This window comes from Sinocyclocheilus grahami, unplaced genomic scaffold (assembly GCF_001515645.1).
Source record: "Sinocyclocheilus grahami isolate Dianchi unplaced genomic scaffold, SAMN03320097.WGS_v1.1 scaffold418.1, whole genome shotgun sequence".
In the NCBI taxonomy this organism is placed as follows: Eukaryota; Metazoa; Chordata; class Actinopteri; order Cypriniformes; family Cyprinidae; genus Sinocyclocheilus; species Sinocyclocheilus grahami.
Genome location: NW_015505597.1, coordinates 849,181 through 873,670, shown reverse-complemented (window position 1 = coordinate 873,670; position 24,490 = coordinate 849,181). Strand labels below are relative to the sequence as shown.

The following is a 24,490-nucleotide window of genomic DNA, read 5'->3' as shown; positions in this document are numbered from 1 at the left end:
CAATCAATGTTCCAAAGTTGCAGTCATACATTTCCAAAGATAATTACTTTTTAATTATGCATAAACTAGTGGGAGTGGGTGATGAAAACGCAGTCAAAACACCGAAATTCAGTTTATTCAACAAAAAGGCCACGCACACACAAAGTTTTGGTAGTATATAATGACTGCATATAAATATGGTTGAATTGTCTAAATAAGCAACTGTCAACCAGAGGACCGGGGCCCACTAAGGGGTCTCAGCAAACTTCCAAAGGGGACCTCAAGATGACTTAAAATGCTAAAAAAGCATTAAAATTAGCCATAGCAACTTTTCTTCAAACTCTCCTTCAGTTTGTTTTTTGAAAAAGCAGCAGCAGGGTTCCCACTATCTAGATAAACCTGGATATATAAGGTAGCCTGATTTACTTGAAAAGTCATGTTAATTATTAAAATTAATAATTGCATGCGTGGGCATTTTAAATGAATATATTCTAGTTATGCAGAGCTCTGAAATTAAGAGAAACTATATCAGGTCAAAATTAGATTTGTAAATCAGGTAGATGATTTGATAGGAATTGGGTAGAATCAGGTATCAAAACATATTAGAATAATAATAATAAATAAATCTTTATTCTTGTCCAGTAAATCACAAACTGCAGAAGTCATGGGGCCTTTGAACATTGTTACTGACAATAGGGGCCTTGGATCCAAAAAGGTTTAGAACCACAATTCTAAATTATTGTTTCTCAGAAGAAGAGAGTGACAACCATATTTAACTGCAGTGTGTGTACAGTGTGTGGCCTATAAGATACAGTCGAAAGTCTAGAATCATGTATGACAACTCTACATATGACACCACAAATACAGACTCAGCAATTTTATGCCTTTGGGCACCGAGTTCCCTGTAGGAGCCCGGCAGGAGTTACATGGAGAGGGCTCAGTTTCACTCCACACCACAGTTTCATAGTCCTCAGCATCTATTCTAGTATAGCAGCCTTCATTAAAGATTTAGCTTGTACACCACAATTCTCTTGTTTTGTCATTTCAAGGACACTCTACAAGAAAAATAGTTTAGAAGCTTCATTAGCTTAGCTTCATATCTAATTCACAGCTGCAGTTATTCTTCCTGACTGCACCACAGAAAGACTTGACAAAGCTTCATTTCTTCCATGTAAGTGCTGGTTTTGTCCAATGCAGTTGTGACCACAAAACAAATAAGTGACAGATTCTGTTGATTATTTGGTGTCTAATTGTGTGACAATTCACCCACTATGAAAAATGATTAGACCAAGATCCCACTCCTCATAACCGTACATTAAATATTAAAGATCTCCTAATTGGCTGTAACTGAGTGCCGTCGACAGCACATTAACATTCAGCATAGAAAGACAAATTGCTTGTTGTTGAAATCTTATTGTATCGCGTCTGGTAAGGACATAGCGCAAGTCTCTTCACAGTGATGGGCCTCTGCATGAGTCCTGCTTTGCAAATGACCATCTGGAATGTCTTCTCTCAGACACTGAGAGCATCACTTAATCACAGTTCAAGGATTGTCAACCCTGATTAGAGAAATTGACTCAAAAATCCATGTAAATGCACTGCCTCCTCTCATTTTAGCTTTCTTGCATATTGTGCATGACTTTCTAAACAGCACAATAAAACAGACTTTCAGACACTGACATAAATGAGTCTGGACAATTCAAATCAAAGCAAAGAATATCCATAAACCTTTTGTGTCTTCTGAGGATTCAGTAATTGTTTTTGTTTTGTTTTTTCAATATAAGGGAATCTCTTCATTGGAGAGTTATAGATATCTGTTAAGGCGCAGTTTCTTTTCTTGTATATGCTTCAGGAGGGTCTTGGCTCTTTGTTCTATGTGTCGGATGATAGATTTGAGTCCGGACGCCTCTCCTCTGCTCACCCAGAATTCCCGATCTACAGACAGAGAGCGAAGGAGCATCTTCTCCAGACATCCCGATTGCAGCACTGAAACGGCCCGCTCTGGAAACCTGCCAATCAACAAATACACGTTACGCTAACTGTTTTGTACATATCAATCAGTCTTATTTCCTTAAAAACATCATCCTTGTTCTGAAATTTGTATTTGTAAACAAATTTGTCTAATTCTAATTTAGTTGGCACTTTGACCCTATTAGACTTGGGTCAACAAGTGTTTTATTCAAATGCACAATGTTAAGAAGTCAGGGTTGACAGTCCACATTTTTAACCATTAGGCCAGTATAAAATAGTATAGATAGTATAAGTCTGGATAAATATGCACATTTACTAATACTTACTCATCAATACCTTCAACCAGTCTGAAGTTGAGGTTGTCTTGTGGTTGATGAGGTCTTCCTGCATTGTCAATAAAAACCAATCTGGATGGTTCTGTCTTCTGCACCTATAAATAGAAGTTATAATATACAGCTTATTTTGAGTAGATTCATGTGTATTTATATTATGTACAGTGGTTCTAAAGTATTTCGAAACTTTTTTGGACATTTAAATGGTTAGTTCACCCAAAAATGAAAATTCTGTCATAAGTTAGCTTAGCATGTCATTTCAAATGCGTAGGACTTTTGTTTATTTTCGAAACTCTAATGAAGATATTTTGTCAGAATAAAATAAAAATAAAAAAGTTTATACAGAACGTTGTAAAAGTAATCCAAATGAATCCATGTAATCCATGTAAAAGTAATCTATAGAACTCTTCCAAAGACACTCAGAATTTTACATACATAGAACACGTCATACAGTACACTCTTAAAAATAAAGGTGCTTCACGATGCCATAGAACGCGTATGACTTTTGTTTATTTTCGAAACTCTAATGAAGATATTTTGTCAGAATAAAATTTAAAAAAAAAAGTTTATACAGAACGTTGTAAAAGTAATCCAAATGAATCCATGTAATCCATGTAAAAGTAATCTATAGAACTCTTCCAAAGACACTCAGAATTTTATATGAACAGATTTAATTTACTCAGATATATACATTGATCAAAGCACATACATAGAACACGTCATACAGTACACTTGAAAGGATTGAATTTATTTCCTTATGAAATTAACTCTTCATAAATGGAAGCTCAGCTACTTGCTTGACACAGGAGTACAAATCTCTTTGGTTCTTGCCGAAGCTCAAGCATGCTTGTGTGACACACGTAAACAAACCTCATTGGTTCTTTGGGTCAAGCAAACACGTTTGAGCTAAATTAATGTGTTAAATTAAATCTGTCCATGTCTCGTGTCCCTTTAGACAACTTTTAGATGGCGTTTACAAAGTCCTTAATTTGTCCCTAATTTGTGTTTTGAAGATGAACGAAAGCCTTATGGATTTGGAACAAAACGAGGGTATGACAGAATTTTTATTTCTGGGTAAACTAACCCTTTAAGTTACACTTCAAAAAATGACGAATTGCATTTCATTAGATAAAAAAAATGGCACCTGATACCAAATGCTAAACCTCTTTTCAGATTTTGTTGAATTATATTTCCAATCACATAATTGTGCCAAAAGTATATTCAAGTGTGTACAAAAGTCATGAGTCATGATTTGTAAGACTGAAACATCTTGCCTACTATTGAAAATCCAGACTGGCATAAAATATAACTTTTGATTTACAGCTCACATTCGTGTTTAATATCAGGGTTAGGGTTAACAAAAGAGAGAGTCTGTATGAATTATACTGGTTGCAGTGTGCTCTGTAGGTTTTTTTCTAAGCGACAGTGAGAGATTTCTAAAATTGTGGAATGATTTTGTGGGCAAGCGATATTAAAACGGATGACTTTTGCAGACTGTCTCCAAAAACCTAAAACACAACCACATTGGAGCTCCACTTCTCCAGCTCCCTGAACACTATCAGATAATGACAACAGAACCAATCTAAAGGCTCCCATGGAAACTCATTGCCTTGACTCGTTTTAGCTGCATCATTTAATTTAGTTGGGCTTCTAACTCACAGTTTGAGTGTGAGCTCACTTCACGTAGATCTTGAGAGCTGTTGGAAAGTTATTACTTTTGATATTGGAAAGCAGAATGAAGGGGAAAAATGTTCTACACTCTACTTGTAGAAAACAAATACTTGCCAGCTATGTGACCTTGTCATGAGGTGAGTCAATACAACTTGAAGAAAAAAAGCAGCTGCTTCAAGTTTCACTGAAGGCAAAGTGTCATCAATTTTGCATGTTTACTCTCTTCAAAGTCAAATGGAGTACTGGTCTTTTTTTAATAACAAACCATTTCAGTTCTATAAAATATGGGACCATTTTTCTCTACAACTGGGAGGTAATGTGATGGACTCTGAGGGTTGGACTAACTAGAATGAGGATGTTGGATGTCCAGTATTGATAAGGTATTATTGTATAATCTGACAAATATCACCAATATTTCCTTTACCAGGATGTGCACCAGATTTAAGTCCTTTGGGTTTCCACATTTGACATGCAGCAGGTTTTCTACACAGAGTTCTGATGGGTCTGGTCTGAAACCACAGCAAGACCGGTCTAGTCTGTCATTCACCTGGAGAAGACAACAAATTAAACATGTTAAACAAAACTGAATTCAGTAGACATTCAATAGACATTCACAAATAGGCTTTCAAACCACACCTTTTAAAACCACTTAAAGTATAAACCTTGGTAATGCTGAAAGGTCAGTTTGAACAACTTGTCTTTTGTACATGTTTCATGATTTCAGTTCAGGCCTAGTCATGTTTTTTATGGCAGGTCTTCTACTTTGGGTTTAGTCACGTGGTTCCTGTTTCACATCATGTGACCTTCTATTCCCACTTGTTGCTCACGTCATGTTTTTATTGCTTCATTGTCTCGCTGTCTTGTTATTCATTTTGTTCTCTCATTGGTTCATGTTCATTTTGTTTAGCAGTTCCGTTTTGTCATTAGTTGTTTACGTCATGTGATTACCCCATAATCTTGTTTTTAAGCCCCCAGTTTGTTACTTTGTCCTGCATTGAAGTATATTTAGCTGTTCCATGTCATTGTTTGTCCAGTCAAGCCCATAATTCATGCTGATGTTTTGTTTCATGTCTAGAATTAAGTTTAGCTTGTCTTTACAATTGTAAATAAACTGCAATTGAGTTCTCTATGCCATTGTCCTTGTACGTTTCATGCCAGCAATGTTACATAGTGGTTATATATTTACATCTCATACTATACTTGTATAATCAGTGTTATTAACCTCATAAATATGTAAATAAGAATATGAATGCAATGTACAGTGTAAAATTGCGAAACCTAAATATTCAGTATTACATACTAACCATAGTGTATAAACAGTTTTCAAAGTCAATTTTCTTTTGCCTTGGCAAGCAACTAAACTTGCAGTGCAGAGAGTCTTAAGAGATTACAGTGGTAATATTGTGGTTGATCTTTTCTCATAACATTTAACAACATTACTCCTCTTTGGTTTCTATGTGTGCTGGGACCACACTGCGAGTGAGAAGTTAAGGTGAGATGTGATCCTGTGCTGCAGTAAGTATATGTTTTACCAGCTCATTCCCAGTTAGAACACCTTCCCTCCCTCTCAAACTCCACAGGCCATGCTGACACACCACTGCTATATTTCACACTGTAAAGTGAACCGGGTCTGATCTCAGAACAACTGAAGATGAATATTTTGTCATCATTTTTACATTTTATGGTGCTTGTCTCATTTTTTGTTAAATCTGACAAGATGCAAGTGCAAAAGAGATTTGAGAACTAGGGTAGAGAGGAAGATTCAAATCAAAAACATACATTTTGGTCTGTTCATGTCATTTTTATAAGCTACATACTCTACAGTAATACTTAATTTTTTAATACCACATACTTACATGAATGAATGATTTATTTATTTATTTAGGAAATTTAAAGTGTAAATCAGCATTATTGTATGGAAAAGAGCACCTTGAACATTCTGCAAAACATCTGTTTTGTTTCATGGGATAAATAAACTTTCCAAACCTACCTGGCCCTACGTGAAAAATTAATTGCCCCCTCCTGTTAAATCATGACAGAATTGTGTATAATTAGAATCAGGGTATCTTCCGATCGTTCGATTTTTCATTTAATATTGAAATCTGAAAAATTAAAAAACGGCACATTTTTCGTCTTTCAAAACGAAAAATCAAGAATTTGGCTTCATTTTTCGTTTTTACGTTCAGGGACAGAAAACGAATAAGCAACTTGAATATTCGATCTCTACATGTGGGCAGGAATGAAACGCCCCTCTCCGCTGATTGGTCAACCAAACATTTAATAGTCCTAAAAAAAACATAGTAAGAGTCCACCGCTTCTATGGATTCTTAACGTGTTTATTTCTACTACATTTGATCTCTTTCTCTTCATCAAACAGCCAGATTAATGAATGGCTTGACACAAACCGTATCGAGGCAGAGCCTAGACAGAGCTTTCTTTTGTGTAGGCATAAATTATGCAACCTACCCATGAAATATTAGTTTATCTCATAAATATTAATTTACTTCGCACCTGCACTCACAACTACCTACTAGTCTACATCTTTGGCACACCGCCTGAATTATTATAGCTAACCACCTATTAAAATATGTGTGGCAAAACTGCGCGATGCACTGCAGCGTGGGAAGAATGTATTGTAGACAAGCACAGACCACTATTAATTTAGGCCTATGTGAACATAGGTAGTTTTAGACAATAAACTGAGTTTATTTAATTAATATTGAGTATTGGCCAGCTAACTGGTGGCATACAAAATACCCTGATTAGTTACTCTGCTTCTATTGATTTTTAACATGTTTATTTCTACTACATTTTATCTCTTTCTCTTCATCAAACAGCCAGATTAACGAATGGCTTGACACAAACCGTACCGAGGCAGAGCCTTTGGTCCTTTGGCACACCTCCTGATCTATTATAGTAACTATCAAAATCTGTGTGGCAAAGCTGTGCAACACACTGCAGCGCGGGGAGAAGGTATTGTAGTGAAGCACAGACCACTATCAATGTATGTGAACATACAGGTCATAACTTGTGTTTTAGACAATACGCTGCGTTTTAGACAAAGGAGGGACTTAAATAATATGACAGATATGAAAAGAAATGGCTGTGTAATTTACCTTCACAGCACATCTATTTTTTTTCTTTTTTGAGTTTTATTCATAGAGCACTTTCTAGAAATTTTGGAAATCATATGTTGTTAATTCCACTGGCATGGGACTATTTGTTCCTCAGAGTGCTTGTTTTAGTGATTGAATTTAGTGAAAGGTGAATTTGACGTCATGATTTGAAGGTGAACTCGTTTGAGTTATTAAAAGAACATATCCAAACACTGAAATAACACTTTGAACAATAAGCCAGTGTCATCAGTGTCAGAAATGTACTTTCCCATAAGGGGCAACTGATTTTCAGTTTTTTATTTATTTATTTATTATTATTATTATTATTTTAACTTTTGTATGTCATCTTTAATGTTAAATTCTTACATCAAATACATTAGAATAATATGACAATAGGCTGTTACCGATTAAATCAGTATTCAGTGATATTGAACCTGCGTCTGAAAATGCTTTTAGATGCATTTAGTTTAATGCTGATCAGACGGCTGTACGTGCATTTACACAGCAATTATAAATGTATAATGAAATGAGATTAATGTTTTATACAACATTTTTAATACAGAAAAATTAATAAAATGAAATGATACTTGAATTATGAAAGTAATATCGCCACTAGGTGGCGGGAAGTCACTGTGTTCATAAAGGAGCCTTTTATTCAATCAATTCATTCAAAATGCTTCATTCATTCATTTAAGAATAAAATCAAGCGGCTGTCTATAATAATTGGTAATTGCATTGTTGTCTATGATAATGGGTTTTTCAAAGACTCTGATTCATTCAGGAATGATTCACCACTCTATGCGCCTGCTGCGAGTCAGTCACACAACGGTTCTGTGACTTTGGTTTAGTTGGCAGAGAAAATAACAATTTTGTATGCCATCAGTTAGCTGGCCAATACTCAATATTAATTAAATAAACTCAGTTTATTGTCTAAAACTACCTATGTTCACATAAATTAATAGTGGTCTGCTCTTGTCTACAATACATTCTCCCCACACTGCAGTGCATCACGCAGCTTTGCCACACATATTTTAATAGGTGGTTAGCTATAATAATTCAGGCGATGTGCCAAAGATGTAGGCTAGTAGGTAGTTGTGAGTGCAGGTGCGAAGTAAATTAATATTTATGAGATATGCCTGTAGTATGCCTACACAAAAGAAAGCTCTGTCTAGGCTCTGCCTCGATACGGTTTGTGTCAAGCCATTCGTTAATCTGACATGCCGTTTTTTCATTTTTCAGATTTCAATATTAAATTTAAAAACGAATGATCGGAAGATACCCTGATTCTAATTAGCCACATTATTTTATAGAATAATTAACCACATTATTTTAGAAAGCGGCGTTAAATTTCACTAGCCACACGCAGGCCTGATTACTGCCAGACCTGTTGAATCAAGAAATCACTTAAATAGAACCTGTCTGACAAAGTGAAGCATGCTTAAAGAGCAACACATCATGCGGCGATCTAAAGAAATTCAAGAACAGATGAGAAACTAAATAGTTGACATGTATCAGTCTGGAAAGAGTTATAAAGCCATTTCTAAGGCTTTAGACTCCAGCGAACCACGGTCAGAGCCATTATCCACAAATGGAGAAAACTTGGAATAGTGGCAAACCTTCCCAGGAGTGGCCGGCCAACCAAAATTACTCCAAGAGCACAACGACGACTCATTCAGGAGGTCATAAAAGAACCCAGAACAACATCTAAAGAACTGCAGGCCTCACTTGCCTCAGTTAAGGTCAGTGTTCATGATTCAACAATAAGAAAGAGACTGGGCAAAAACAGCATCCATGGGAGAGTTCCAAGGCAAAAGCCACTGCTGACCAAAAAGAACACAAAGGCTCGTCTCTCATTTGCCAAAAAATATCTTGATTATACCCAAGACTTTAGGGCAAATATGCTGTGGACAGATGAGACAAAAGTTGAACTTTTTGGAAAGTGTGTATCCCGTTACATCTGGCGTAAAACCAAGAACATCATACCAACAGTCAAACATGGTGGTGGTAGTGTGATGATCTGGGGCTGCTTTGCAGCTTCAGGACCTGGATGACTTGCCATAGTTGATGGAAGCATAAATTCTGCACTCTATCAAAAAATCCTGATGGAGAATCTCCAACCATCAGTTTGACCTCAAGCTCAAGCACACTTGGGTTATGTAGCAGGACAATGATCCCAAACACACCAGCAAGTCCACCTCTGAATGGCTCAAGAAAATCTAAATTAAGGTTTTGGAGTGGCCAAGTCAAAGTCCGGACTTAAATCCGATTGAGATGCTGTGACATGACCTTAAACAGTCCATTCATGCTCGAAAACCCTCCAATGTGGCTGAATTTAAACAATTCTGTAACGAAGAGTGGGCCAGAATTCCTCCACAGTGATGTGAAAGACTCATTGCCAGTTATCACAAACACTTGATTGCAGATATTGCTGCAAAGTGTGGCACAACCAGTTATTAGATTTAGGGGGCAATTACTTTTTCACGCAGTGCCAGGCAGGTTTGGACAGGTTTTTCCCTTAATAAATGAAAATTATTTCAAAACTGCATTTTGTGTTTACTTGTGTTATATTTTTGTAATATTAAAATTTGTTTGACAAATCTGAATCATTCAAGTGTGACAAATGCAAAAAACAAAACAAAAAACAGTAAGGTCAAAAACTTTCTCACAGCACTGTGTGTGTGTGTGTGTATTACATATATATATATATATATATACACACACACACATTTTTCATTTAAAATGATTTATTAAATAAATTAACCGAATAAAAAAATGTTAGTATTAGTTGCAAGAGTTTTAAACTTTTGCAGCAGTATGAAACTCTGTCAATTATGTAAAAAAAAACAACCTTACAAATAGCTAGAAAATATGTTTGTCTACATTGGAAAAAAATGATTCACTGAATTTACAAAAAAAATGTAAGGTAAGTGGTTGCAATCAATTTATTTTAGCTACATTTAAATAAACAAATTTAGTGACTAACTTTCAACTTTTCTTTTTTAAATGTAGCTAAATTTATCAGCTGTTTGAACTCTCATTCTGACGGCACCCATTCTGCACTGGTGAGAAAGTGATGTACTGCAATGCTACATTTCTCAAATCTGTTCCAATGAAAAAACTCATCTACATCTTGGATTGCCTGAAGGTGAGCATGTTTAAATTTTTTGGTGAACTGTTATTTTAATATCTTCAGGCAAGTGTAAAATTATTATTATTATTTTTATTTTATTTTAGGTTTTACTGCTCTATATTTTCTTATTGTGTTATTGGTGTTTTTGGTCATTTAGTTGTAAAGCACATTGGTTAAAACTCTGGTTGTAGTAAATAGTGCTATATAAATAAAATTGCCATTGCCATTATAACTACAAGTATAGATATATAGATATATATATATATAGTTTTAAACAATTAACGATTTCATGCTTTTCTTTTAGCTTGTGAAGACATGTAAATTATCAAACAAATTCAGCTAATTCACTTGTATTAATGTAGTCTAATAAAACTTTCATCAGTGCTGTTTTTCTTATCTTATTTTAACATGTTTGAATTTTGATATTTTTCATCTCAATCTTCAACAGAGATGGAGACTCTCTAATGAGAATTGAATCAGACAGACTTTCTCAACATTTCATGTGTGACTGTTTACTGCAGATGTCACACTTTCCATGTTGAGACTTAATCCATGTTGAATTTGTCTAGTTTGTCAACTTTAAACCTATTATAAAAGTTAAAGTTTGTTTAAATCTCTGACTGAATGAGCATCCCAACCAACCCAACGCAACAATCTTGGCTCAACCAATGCTTTGAGTTTGAGGCACGACTTTCTGATAGTCTAACCAATGACAAATGCACTGTTCAGAAAACAAGTTTAAAACCCAAAATGCTAAAATCACTCACTTCACCTTGAAAAGAGTCAATTTTAAGCAGGAAAAATGCCAATGCTAAAATGGAAAACATGAATTACTTTAAATACCAGCCTTGGCAGGTAGGCCATTAAGAACTTGGCAGCACCCTAAATTTTGTGACTCATAGAAGAGTTTCTAACCACTGTGGTCACATACATTGTTTAAGTATATATAAACTAGAGTCATATAACCTAGTAACCTTTTAAACTTAAATTAGTTACCATTTTGATTTCATGGTCTATATATGCCAATCTTTTAAAAGATCTAGGACTTCAACCCTGCTTCTGGGGCCCACTGTTCTGCAAAGTATATTTGCAAGCTGTTTCAGCTCACCTAGCCTGTGATTATTCAAGTGATCCTGTAAGCCTCGATTAGCTGGTTCAGGGGTGCCCAAACTCTGTCCTGGAGGGCCGGTGTCCTGCAGAGTTTAGCTCCAACTTGCCTTAACACACCTGCTGGGAAGTTTCTAGTATGTCTAGTAAGAGCTTGATTAGCTGGTTCAGGTGTGTCTAATTGGGGTTGGAGCTAAACTCTGCAGGACACCGGCCCTCCAGGACCGAGTTTGGGCACCCCTGGATTAGGGTTATAGCTAAACTCTGCAGGACAGTGGATCCCCAGGAAGAGAGTTAAGGCTTGTTCACACCGGGACAAATATCGCGCACGATTATCGCTGACGTTTAACGCCTCGTGACTAAACAAAGGGCGCGTTAAAAAGTGGCCAACCAATGAGATTGCCGCTTTTGTTCACATGCCTGGAGCTGCTGATGTTACAGTAAAACACGACTTGGTGGCGCTCAAGCACAAAACTGTCTTGCCGAGCACACACTGATACCTAAAAACGAAGAGAAAGTAATTAGACCAAGAAGAAGCATTGAGGCAAGATGAATGTAGAGCTGCTGGTCTCATTGGTGTCTGAACTCAAAGGGCTTTATGACAAACGTGACAACGCCTACAAAAATCTTGATAAGAGGGAGTTGTTATGGAGAGGAATTGCAGATCAAATAGGATTCGATGTGTACCGGGGTATTTCTGTTTTTCATTAAGTGTCATCTAATGTCAGGGAGTGAATTTGCACATTCACTGGGCTCATCGCCAGCAAAAATTGCTTGGGTATGAACACAAAAGACGCTTTGAAAAACGTCTGCGATAAGCGCGTGCGATAATCATCCCGGTGTGCATGAGGCTTTAGGGTTGGGACCTAAGGACATAAGACTTAGATTATAAGATAATCTTATTTTTTTGTGTTATTTGCAATAAACATATGCAATTTACTCTCATTAAATATATAATAACACATTATACTCATTATACTTATTTTAGTAGTGCTTCTTACCTGCAGCAGGAAGTCAAACAAGGCGAGCCGCCCCCACTCTGAATGATGAACGCCCACACAGGTTGTAAAGTTTAGTGGCAGCCGAGTACCACACCTGCTCTGAAGTAGAATCTGATATTGTGGCCAAGTGAGTGAGAAAGAGTTTTGGTCGTTCTCAGCATCAGACAGATGTTGGATGCTGGGATCCCACCATATCACTGGTCTGGGAGATCCATTGATGTACTTGTAGGGTAGAATCTCACTGTGGAATGTTCTCAACACTGCGGGCAAGCTCCGGTTCAGACCCAGAACTCTGTCCAGGTGAAAGGCGAACACCTCAAACCAGTCATTGGGACGTTTTATGAGAGCACAGCTTCCTGTCTCACAGCGTGTGATATGATTGTCCCCTGCTGGAGCAAAGATGTCTTTTTTCTCACTAAATTCAATCTGAAGCACTTGTCCATGGCCCGGAAGGCTGGATTTACTCAACACAGTGCCTCTGGCGAGAAGTGCCATCTTTTTTATATCATCCTCACTGAGCCAGGGTAGAGACTCTGCTTTGGTTTGGTTCCAGTTATCATTGAAAGTCTCATCAGAGACCGTCGTACACCAGTCATTGGCTGAATCCTTGATGCCAGCCTCTTTTGGAATTCTGTCTTTGGTTTCTGCTCCGAATTTGGGCCTTTTCCTCTCAGAGGGCCCTGCTTGTCTTTCATGTGTTCCTGCTTCACCAGGGGCCTGTTTCAGTTTTACCACCTGCAGTGCATCAGAGAACTGCCCCACAAGCCTCTTTGCTTTGGCTTCATCTGGAGTGCATTTGTGCCTGCATGTCTTGTTGTTTGGGCGGAGGCTTTGGATGCTGGCAGACTGAGGGAATGCTAGGTCATGTCTGGAGCGAAGAAGATGGACGGTTGGGTTGGAATTGCTGCTATTTCCTAGTTTAACGGCTCGCCCTCTTTTGGCACCAGCTGCAAATGCTGTGACTGAACGCTTGTTTATGTTCTGCAGATATCGTTCCTTTTTGTTTGCTTTACTTTTTGTGGGCTTTTCAGTTGATGCTGTTTTTACAGAGGACAATGATAGTTGGTGATTGTTGACCATCAGGAGATGTTTAGCAGAATCTTTCATTTCAGGATTCTTCCAGGTTTTGCTGTGTTTATTTGAAGACGTTGGAAGATAATGTTTTAGAGACAACTTCTCAACCAGCCTGCTGGGTTTGTTATTGCGGTGTCCCCTTACGTTCAGCCTGCTCTGCTCAGATGGGAAGGGAGGAAGGGTGTATATCATCACCATCGATAGACTGAAGAGAAACAGGAAGACCACCACAAACCGACATTTTATTCTGAACTTCAACCACACTCTTAAAGCCTGCAAGACACAGCAGAGAAGGCAGTGGTAAAGACAAACAATACAATAAAGTCAGCAAGCAAGTAATAAATGTCAAAGAGAAAAGGCTTTGTAAACAATAAAAACAGTTTGGATTTCATGGAAGGTAGGGAAATCTAAATGAGGGAATATTTTTAGAGATCTAGATTTTGAATACACATGCTTGAGATTAATTTTTACCCATTTCCATATGTGGTTAAGATTGACTTTGTGGCTTTAGGCTAGAGATTTTCCATATGTGTCCATTCCATTGTGCACTTCAGGTTCTACAATGTCAGACTGGAATGTAGTCTGGATCTTTCACAGCTGTTAGTTTTACGGAGATATGTTGGAGAATTAATCAGCCTGAATATGGAATGTTTGATTCAAGATTGTAATTCTTATCATATTCTTAACATGAATGATTAAACAGGGTCTGGAGAATGTCACTGTATTTGGCTCGTTTTTAGCCGCATTCTCAAATTTTTCTTCCCCAGGCTTGACCCATTCTAAATTGGGTGCAGCCTTGTCATTTAAGGTTTAGAAAAGGTACCAATCATCCCGAAACTATACACACAACTGTGAAAAGTAAAATATAGCTTGAAAAGGCTGCTGAAAATTAGCATGTTTGTTGACTGTGACAAACAGTGTTAGGTGAACTTAGCTTAAAAAGCTACAAGCTGAAGTAGCCAAACAAGAGTGAAGCTCTTTTGAAAAAGTACAAGTTACTATTAAAAAGATGCTAACTAAAGATATTTAAAAAGATGATTTCTTTTAACATATAACCATAGTTTCATATTATATATCATTTAATCAGTTTTGTCATGCTAGTCATTAGAAAAAGTAGTTTAAGTCTTTGGTTCTTTTAATTGTGATGATTTTGGCTCACATTTAACAAAAACCCACCAATTCACTATCTCAACAAATTAGAATACTTCATAAGACCAATAAAAAAACATTTTTAGTGAATTGTTGGCCTTCTGGAAAGTATGTTAATTTACTGTACATGTACTCAATACTTGGTAGGGGCTCCTTTTTTTACATTAATTACTGCATCAGTGCGGCGTGGCATGGAGGTGATCAGTTTGTTGCACTGCTGAGGTGGTATGGAAGCCCAGGTTTCTTTGACAGTGGCCTTCAGCTCATCTGCATTGTTGGGTCTGGTGTCTCTCATCTTCCTCTTGACAATACCCCATAGATGCTCTATGGGGTTCAGGTCTTTACTCCACAACATTAGAGTGAAAATGCAGTTTTAGAAAAATTTATATTTAGGAAACATGCATGCATATAGCCCAGGGGTGGCGAACGTCGGTCCTGGAGAGCCGCAGCCCTGCAGAGTTTTGCTTCAACCCTAATCAAACACACCTGAACAAGCTAATCAAGGTCTGAAGGGTTACTAGAAAGCTACAGGCAGGTGAGTTTTAATTAGGGTTGGAGCTGTACTCTCCAGGACTGGAGTTCGCCACCGCTGATATAGCCTATAAAATATATTACTTGATAACATATATGTTTGATATTAATCCTATTTGCAGACATTAAAATCTAAATAAAAACGGCATAAATATGTGCATGTCTGTGAATACTATAAACCATGATACCTAAATGCAATGTATTTCCACATATATCTGGATGCTAAACAGAAATTAAATTTCTCAATACTGTGAGATCTCTCCCTCCTGGCTGATATTTTTATGACTTTAGCAGATAGCACCTGTGAAAGACTTCTATTATGCTTTAGTTTAAAGAATGCCTTGTGTGCAGTTTCACAAGGCTAAGAAGTAGCACACAACCTGCAACAGGTTAGAGCCTGTTTGACTAACTTACACAAAAAAGTGAATGTTTATTTCAAGGAAAGTGGATATCTAGGTCATTATTATGCATGTGGAGATCATGCAGATTTCTAGCTGATACCAGGTTCAGTATGTAGGACTTCACCATGTTTGCTGTGCAGTAGTTTGGTAAAGGGGTCAAATGTTAAAAAGATATACTGTGGACACTTAAGCCACGCTTAAAAATCTGTTCAAGAATTCATAGTTTTGTGTCTAAATAAATAGTCAAGTCACCTTTATTTCTATAGCACTTTATTCAATATAGATTGTGTCAAAGCAGCTATATAATATAATGATAATATGATAAATATTATGATAAATTATATGATACATATAACAGAATCAATTATGGAAACTCATAGGGTGCACGATAAATCAGATTTTAATCGTGATCATGATCACAGCTTCTCTCCATATGTTAAGCATAATCATCTGCATCTTACCTACTGGATATTTATCCTCAAAAAAAGTTCATTTTCATTTGGCATTTGTGTTATCTTGCATTGGTAACAAGCCTCAGTGAGCTTTCATGGTTTTGCTTGCCAGATGTCAAGAGTTCAAATCCCCCAATCAGAGCTTAAAAGAGCTTGAATTAAAAAAAAAAATACTAACATAGATAATAAATAAAAAAATCTTTGAAATCGGACAAAAGATATGTTTTCTAATTTAATTATTCTTTTTCTTAGCCCTTTGCCAGATATTCTTTTTTTAAGCTTTTTTCTCCCTGAAAACATTACTTTTCAAATAATTTTCAAATAAATATATCTTGATTTAAATTTTTTTTTAAAAATATTTTTACTGTACATTAAAAATACTGAAGAAAACAAATCACTTGTTTATGCCTTTTTATTTAAGGTTACAAGCTTTAGATCTGTAAAAGAGATTTGGCTCTTTTCCACACATTTATAAAACGTATTTACAACAACAACAGTTCAGATCCACAAAGGAAATCTTTAAATCCAGGTCAGCGTATTAACGGTGAGAGATGAAACCCCTCAGCAACTCACATTATCTAAACAAACTGTTAGGAAAACAACCCACTGAAGCAACAGTCTCTTGCTGGTCCAGAGACACAGAACATCTGCCAAAACCAATAAAACAAAACCTTCACAATCTTTAACAAATCTTACACCTCCTAAAGTATCAAAGGTGTTTGATTACCCACTGGTGAGTGTATGGAAAATTGGCTATGGCTATGAAGGGAAACTCAAAATAGACTGAACTTGACACTGAGAGCTGTTGTGTCTGTGGTTTAGAGGACCCTTGCAAATGAAGTGCCTTGCATTAAGCTCCCTGTTAACAATTAAGCATATTGACACCATGGTGTGTTAAATTGGCAAATGCAAACAACACAAACAAGTATGGCAAAGACATCACACTGTTCAACAAGGCAGTGATCCAAGCACAACGAACACAGGGAGACAGACTGAGACCATGAAGAGGAATTACTCAGACAAGTACAATGTTTTGGGGAAAACATGTTCACATCTCAAAGCTATTGTTTTTCAATAGTTTTTTTCCCGGGTCTTACTTTCACAGACTACGCCTTCATGACTCAAAACAACGCGTATAATTCATTTTCTGGTGAAATAATGGAAAGAAAATAAAGGAGTAATAAAAGCAAAACAGAATTACGTTAAAAAAAAAAACACCAAATGAATCCAACAAACATGTTGTCTACAGTCAAAATATGGCATGTGAAGACATGGTAGTTTTTTCTCTCTGCAAATTTTTAAAAGCAGGATGTTTGAGGTGTTACTGTAAGGTGTTATCTGTCATTGTGTTTGTTCTTTCCACCTTCTTCTCTTATCTGCTCAATTCATTTAGCAGATCTGGGCCCATTTTACCAACAGCCAGAGGCGGACAAAGTACGTTTCTGGTGAAATAATGGAAAGAAAATAAAGGAGTAATAAAAGCAAAACAGAATTACATTAAAAAAAAAACACCAAATGAATCCAACAAACATGTTGTCTACAGTCAAAATATGGCATGTGAAGACATGGTAGTTTTTTCTCTCTGCAAATTTTTAAAAGCAGGATGTTTGAGGTGTTACTGTAAGGTGTTATCTGTCATTGTGTTTGTTCTTTCCACCTTCTTCTCTTATCTGCTCAATTCATTTAGCAGATCTGGGCCCATTTTACCAACAGCCAGAGGCGGACAAAGTACTCAACTCCATTACTTGAGTGAAAGTACAGATACTGCTGGTCAAACATTACTCCGTTACAAGTAAAATTTGTAAAGACAGATTTTTACTTAAGTAAAAGTACAGAAGTACTTGCTTTTAAAAGTACTTAAGTACCAAAAGTAAATTTCCTTTTTTATGTCAATGCACTGTTTTATTGTTGTACGTAGTAGTACTTGTAATTCTTCTGAAGCAACTTAGAATACATTACACCTGCTGAATACACTGACTAGCTTGTAGCATATTTGGAATAAAGAGCTTTTAGAATGTTAAAAACCTATGGGGAAAACAACAAAATATGTAACACCCCTACCCACCCCCACAAAGCAGGATGGTAGTGATCTCACACAGTTCTGACAGTGTGTGCACACATCTATGTGTAGCCATTCATCCACATTTGAACAGAGTGGACAGTGAAATCTTGTAAATACAGAGTGATAAGGAAGAGAAAAAAAAAATCAATAAAACCCAGCAACACAACTGTAGCTGTATAACTTTACAACAGCAACACTGCTTTAACAAAAAAGCAAAACAGCAAGACTTATTTGAAATCAAAACAAACATTTTAAATGCTGTCTAATCACCCTCGCGGTACTTTGATGTCTCACACAGAACGGTCTGTGCAGTTCTGCTTCAAGTCCAACACATATTGTGTTTTATTAGGAGACGCACAACAGTTCTTCTGTGGCTTTATAGGTAATATTTTCACTTACACAATTTAGCAAAGTCAGACAATATTGCGTCTAATATGTACCACAATATTAACTTCTTATTATTGAATTGTTGTAAATAAATATCACATTTGCAACTGGTCAGTGTTAAAAAAATACTGGGAAATCTCTTCATGCAGCCCCACAAGATTACTTATAAACTGTCTGAAAAAAAGAAAGTCACGTTTTAGAGAAGAAAAAAAATCACCTACTGACTTTCAAAGCTGCTGCAAAGTAACGACTTTCTACTTCGAGGACCTTGATAGAAATGTAGTGGAGTGAAAAGTACAATATTTGTCTTTCAAATGTAGTGAAGTTAAAGTCATAAGTTCCCAGAAAAAATAATACTCAAGTAAAGTACAGATACTCAAAATGTGTACTTAAGTACAATACTCAAGTAAATGTACTTAGTTACAGTCAGCCTCTGCCAACAGCCCATCTTAACAACCCATCTTAGTGCATCGCGATCTCACAAAGATATGTTATTATCAATAAAGTTCTCTATGCTGCACAATGGAACAACACTTTGTTATAATGAGATGATTCGTACTGAACACAATACCAGAACAAAAACTCCGGCAATTTGAGCGGTGAGTGGATTCTAACTTAAACGCCTCTGATTCAAGAAATCAACAGATATGTCTGTGATTAGCTACACTGCTCAACGCTGCAAAAACACGTTAAAATAGAAATCGATTTCCAGAGCGCAAACCATAATGCACTGGTTTGCCAAATCTGCAATAAAATGCCATTTATACAGCTTTAGCTGAGGGTGCTTTTGATTTCGTTTGAGGGTGCTTAGCACTAACTATTTTGAGGTGGTGTTTTGTATGAATTTTGACAATATAATTCATACAGTACTTACGATTTTTATAAAAAAACATTAAGGTCCACCTCTACCTCATACCGAAACCTGATTGTTAGTGGCAAATCAACTAAAAATGTACAAATGAGATTGTATAAACTGAAACAAATTAGCCACCAATTCACAAAAACATAAAATAATTAGAGCTGCCACGAGAGTGAGTTGGATTTAGAAGTAAACTGAAAAGTATACTGAAATGACCCCCATCATAAATGGTTCACTTGTTTTTCTAAAAAACACAACGCTGGAATGTCAGTTTATCAAGCTATTCTTGGACAATAGGGCACAGCAAAAGAAAACTGGCTTAACTGTCACACTTTCACTTTTAAGGGCTAATCCAGGAGGAAGAAAATAGACCAAAATGTGTAACAATAAAGTAAACGGTATTCTATGGAAGTTCTCGCTCCCACACTGTCTGAAAAAAATGTGCAAAAATCCTTTGTACCTTTTTTCTTTACCACTAAAGGGTGCATATTAGTACCTTAGAGTAGTAATATGTACCCTCAAGGTAGCAATATGTACTCTTATGGTACTAATATGAACCGTTTGGGGTAAAGAAGGTACAAAGCTGTCCCTTTGAAGGTACTGCCCCAGTGACAAACTGTTGTACCCTTAAAGATACAATTTTTGCACTTTTCTTTTTTTCTGAGTGCACTTACTCTCTCACTGAAAATAAACTGATCATTGGGGTAACTCCTTCCCAGCAGCTCCCTGCTGTCCTCTCTCACTTCAGCTGCTGTGTCTACAGTACATCATAGAAATAGGATAAGCGGTTTGGCCATGAAAATATCTTTATGTGCTAGAAGCCAAAAATGCCGATGGATGAGTCAAAATTACTGTCTGTGAAAATCGACATGTCACAAGTGCTGTCAGTAGAGCTTAAAGGTGAAGTGTGTCCTTTTTTAATGTTAAAATCCCTTTTCCTATCACAGATTAATATGCAGAGACAACTATAAGTACGTCACGATACGTTGGAGCATGGGAACGAGGAGATTTCACAAAACGAAAGTCTTTAATGATCCAACACTGAGACACAGTGCGCAAGGATGACATTCAACAACGAGTAGACCAGAAAAACACAAACTGAACAGACTGGGACTTATAAACACAGGGCAATCAGGGGAACACAGGTGCATGAAATGACTAATTAACTAAATGAGGACAGGAACATGACCAAATAAGGGAACACAGGGGCAGAAACAGGGGCAAAACATATCAAAACAGGTCTATAATCCTGACAAAGTAAGCCATTTACTCTGTTTGCAACATTGTCATGTTTGTTCGAACAACACGGCAGCATTTGCGAAACCAATGGCATGACTTTGAAAAAGGTTTAAATCAAGTAAATATTTAGGTAGCTTGGAGCTTTTTTTTATATATATTTTTTTTTAGAAAAAATTAATCTTAAACATCTTGTTTAGTTTTAAGTTTGAATAACTAAACCTGGCTCTCACCATGGACATAACCCTATAAGCTGACATGGCCGAAAAGAAAAGAAGGTTTTGTACATCCATTTGCAATTACTGCAGAAATGAAACACTTCAGCTTTAACTTGTATTGACCCAGAACATTTATTTAAATAAATACAGTGTGCATGTTAAAATGGCCATCAGTCCAGTACATACACATGCCCTCGCAGCTAACATGGTCCACAAAGGAGAAGTTGCAACTTTCTGATTGAATGAAAAGAGTATATAGAATGTCAAACTACTTCACAACATCTTTCTCTGTCATGAACAAGACAAAGGAAACAAACAAACTGCCAGCAGCTGAAAGCTTGTTTATGACAGCTGCATTAGAAATCTGAATGAACACCTTCTTATGACAACAGAGAACAAAGACTCACTCAATACTGAGATGTAATTGGGAAAGATGGTGCTTTGAGCCCCTTTAGCTGCAGTACATATTACTCTTCCTCATCCAGTCATTTAAGTCCATATTTGTTAATGAAGAGTGATTATTCACTGCTGGTGTAGCATAAGATAATGATGAAAAAATTTAGTTAGGCCTAAAACAATATTTTAGAATAGGTCAAATGTACTTTAGAGACTCATTTCAACACAACTGAAAGCTAGAGATGTTACCTGATTAAAAATGTTATGACAGCTAGAGATGTTACCTGATTAAAAATGTTATGACACTTTACATATGAAAACATTTAGAAGCATACAAATATTTTTAAATCCTATATTATGTTCATAGAATATGGACTTCATGGTAATAATAGGTTGATTATATTGTTTTTAATTAATGAAAGTAATTAAAATGGTTCAATGTCATCACATTTATTTAATGCATTTATATAATTGTAGGTGAGTTATATTATTATGGTCGGTCTTTCTGTTTTTTCTGTGGGACCATGGGTTACATATGACAATTTGTATGTGTAATAAATAATTTTTTTACTATATATTTATCTGCCTGTTACATCAAATGTTAGGGTTAGGTTAAAGGCTGAGAGTAGGTTTGGCGTTGGGGCCTTAAAGGGGTCCTATTATGCTTTTTCACATTTTCAACTTTAGTTAGTCTTTAATGTTGCTGTTTGAGCATAAAAAAGATCTGCAAAGTTACAAAGTTCAAAGTCCACTCCAAAAGGAGATATTTTATTTAAGAGAAATCACTTTTCAAAAACTACAACGAACGACTCGTTTGGACTACAACGCATATTTTCCGGGATTTGTGATATCACAAATATCGACGAATGGGACGAGACCTGGTTGAGCTGCGCTAGAGAAGGCAACGAGTGTTATCACTATGTCAGAGACACACTAGCTTTCCCAAGGCAGATGAACTTAGAGTGGTTACAATCATCCGGGTTTAAATCGCGCTCAAATTGATTTGATTTTGACGCAATATTTACACTGAAGCTGGCAGGCGGCTATGGTAAGGGGCATGACATTTCCCGAACAGGCGCCGAGTGCTGCCAATCACAGCACACACTGGCCCAGCTAACCAATCACAGCACATTTTAGTATTTCAGTAGGCGGGCCTTCATTTGATACAGGAACTATTTGAGCCGTTCGTGCCAGACTGGGGAGAGAGGTGTTGTAATAATGTAAAATATGTGATCTTTTTTCAAACAACCTAGTATGAGAGCCTGTTCTAGTACACCCCCAAAACAAAACCAAGACTTTGTAAAAGAGCATAATAGGACCCATTTAATATATCATATATTAAGACATTGTAACTGAAATTATTGTCATTGTACATACCTATTATATTTATGTTTAAAAATACAAATATATTCAGATAAATATAAATATACAAATATATAAACACAGTATACAAATATATTCAGATCAGATGGAAATCTTACAATATGACTTACCGGTTTTGCAGCATCTCATTCAATTTTAAGATGTTACCTCAATTTTAGGATGCCATTGCATTCCATCTTACTGTGAATGGCAAAAAAATAACTATTCTTTTGCATTGATTTTGTATTCCCTGTTGAATTGCTCTATTTATAAGAAACTTCCTTATTGTGATAGATAGCAAAACAAAACAAAAACAATAATAATAATAAAAAAATCATGCTTGCATTGAGAAACTCTGTAGCCCCCTAAGACTAAACAAAAAGTGTAATTTCAGCATAGCAGGATCTTCCATAGTATACCGGCTGTGGGAAAACTCTGTTTGATGTATGATATTTCATGCATTGTGCAAAGGTCAGCATTACCCTCTACCCATACAGGAGGATCTGAGATACCATTGCATGCAGAAGACAAATGGTTTGAGGGGAGGAAGGTATGGTGAGGGAAAGGTTGAGAGAGAAAGAGAGAGGAAGAAAAAGAGATCAGCCATCTGCTGCCGTGTCTGTCCTACCTCAGAGTATCAGCAGCGGAGTGTCTTTCTTATTATGGAGCAGATGCTTTTGACACTAGTGTCATCCTGAAATATATAATGTGCAGCTCTGTGTGTGTAGGATGAAAATGTGTCACTGACAGTCTGCTGCAGTCATTTATATTCACACACAAAAGCAACAGAGAAAAATAGCATAAACCAACAACAACAACAAAAGCAACAGGCTCTTGTGGCCCAAGCTTCAGTAAGCTATATAAACAAAATAAAACATTATCAGCATAACAAAATAAGAGCAGACTGAAAATATTTGATAGGCTAATTAATAACATCTATGACAAAAATTGCCATAATTTTGTTAATTTATTGTACTTTGCTTGGATGTTTCATTGAAAGCAGAAAGTGGTTCAAGGACTCCCAAATACATCTACTACATTCTTTCTGTCATATGATTGGTGTGTGTACACACACACTCGGGGAGCAAGGAACAAGGAAACGAGGAGTACTTGAATAACACAGTCTTTAATAATTCACAGGAAAACCGAGAACAAGGAGGACATTCAACAAGTAGACCCAACAAATAAGAACTGAAAGGACTAGGGCTTTTAAAGGCAGGATAATTGGGGAGGAACGAGACACACTTGAAATCAAATTAACACAATCAACATGAGGAAGAAACTGAGTCATAGGGGCAAAAACACACACAGAATAGTCCATAATCCAGACATAATGCCCCCTCCCGGAAGGTGTGTCCTTGCACTGTAGCAACAACAGAGGGAGGCGTGGGTGGGAACTTGGGAGGAAGTTCCAGAGGAGGACGGATATCCGGGAGGAGGCTGGCAGATAGAGACCAGGGGGACGATGAAGGAGGGAGGAGCCAGGGAGGAGACAGGAGGGACATAGAGCAAGAGGAGCACAGCAAGACCCAGGTCACAGCCATGATGTTGACCCACGGTGGAGCCGACAGAGAGAGGAGCCATGGAGGAGGAATGGCCGCCAACTCCACGGGGCCGACCAACGGCAGCGGAGCAGGTGGTGGAGTAGCCCGAGGCGGAGACGGAGAGCCGATGAGCCAGGGCGATGGGGAGGATCCGGAGGTCCTAGGCGGAGCAGATGGCGCCGGCGACCGACGCGGAGATGTGGATCCGGGAGGCCGCGGTGGAGCCGGAGCGACAGAGGACTGAGGTGGAGCCAAGGGATGAAGGAGCCTGAAGGAGCCGGAGGGACGAGGCGAAGCCAGAGGAGTGGAGTCCCAAGGCAAAGGATGGTCGACGCTAGACCAAGGCGGAGCCGGAGGGAAGACGGAGCCTGGCAGAGCTTGTGGACTGCCGGGCCACGACGGAGAGGAGGGAGCTAGGAGCCATGGTGGAGCCGACGGGTCAACGGACCGAGGCGGAGTCCAGGCCTCGGAGGCTGGAGGCGGAGTCAAGGGAGTGGGAGGGCGTGTATTTT

At 37.3% G+C, this 24,490-nt stretch overlaps 1 protein-coding gene across 2 annotated transcripts in view; it reads right to left on the bottom strand.

The window, feature by feature from the left end:
- Window positions 1-612: 612 nt before the first annotated feature.
- gask1a (golgi associated kinase 1A) overlaps window positions 613-24,490 on the bottom strand; it is a 29,878-nt gene continuing 6,000 nt past the window's right edge. The window contains exons 1-5 of one of the 2 annotated variants that reach the window (XM_016232754.1): window positions 21,084-21,132; window positions 12,308-13,654; window positions 4,378-4,500; window positions 2,277-2,380; window positions 613-1,988 (exon numbers count right to left, since the gene is read on the bottom strand). In XM_016232754.1, coding sequence (XP_016088240.1) covers window positions 1,784-1,988; window positions 2,277-2,380; window positions 4,378-4,500; window positions 12,308-13,579 — 1,704 coding nt within the window. In that variant the 5' untranslated portion in view covers window positions 13,580-13,654; window positions 21,084-21,132 and the 3' untranslated portion in view covers window positions 613-1,783. Of the gene's footprint in view, window positions 1,989-2,276; window positions 2,381-4,377; window positions 4,501-12,307; window positions 13,655-21,083; window positions 21,133-24,490 lie in introns of those variants that run through there. The other variant, XM_016232753.1, reaches the window with a different exon arrangement.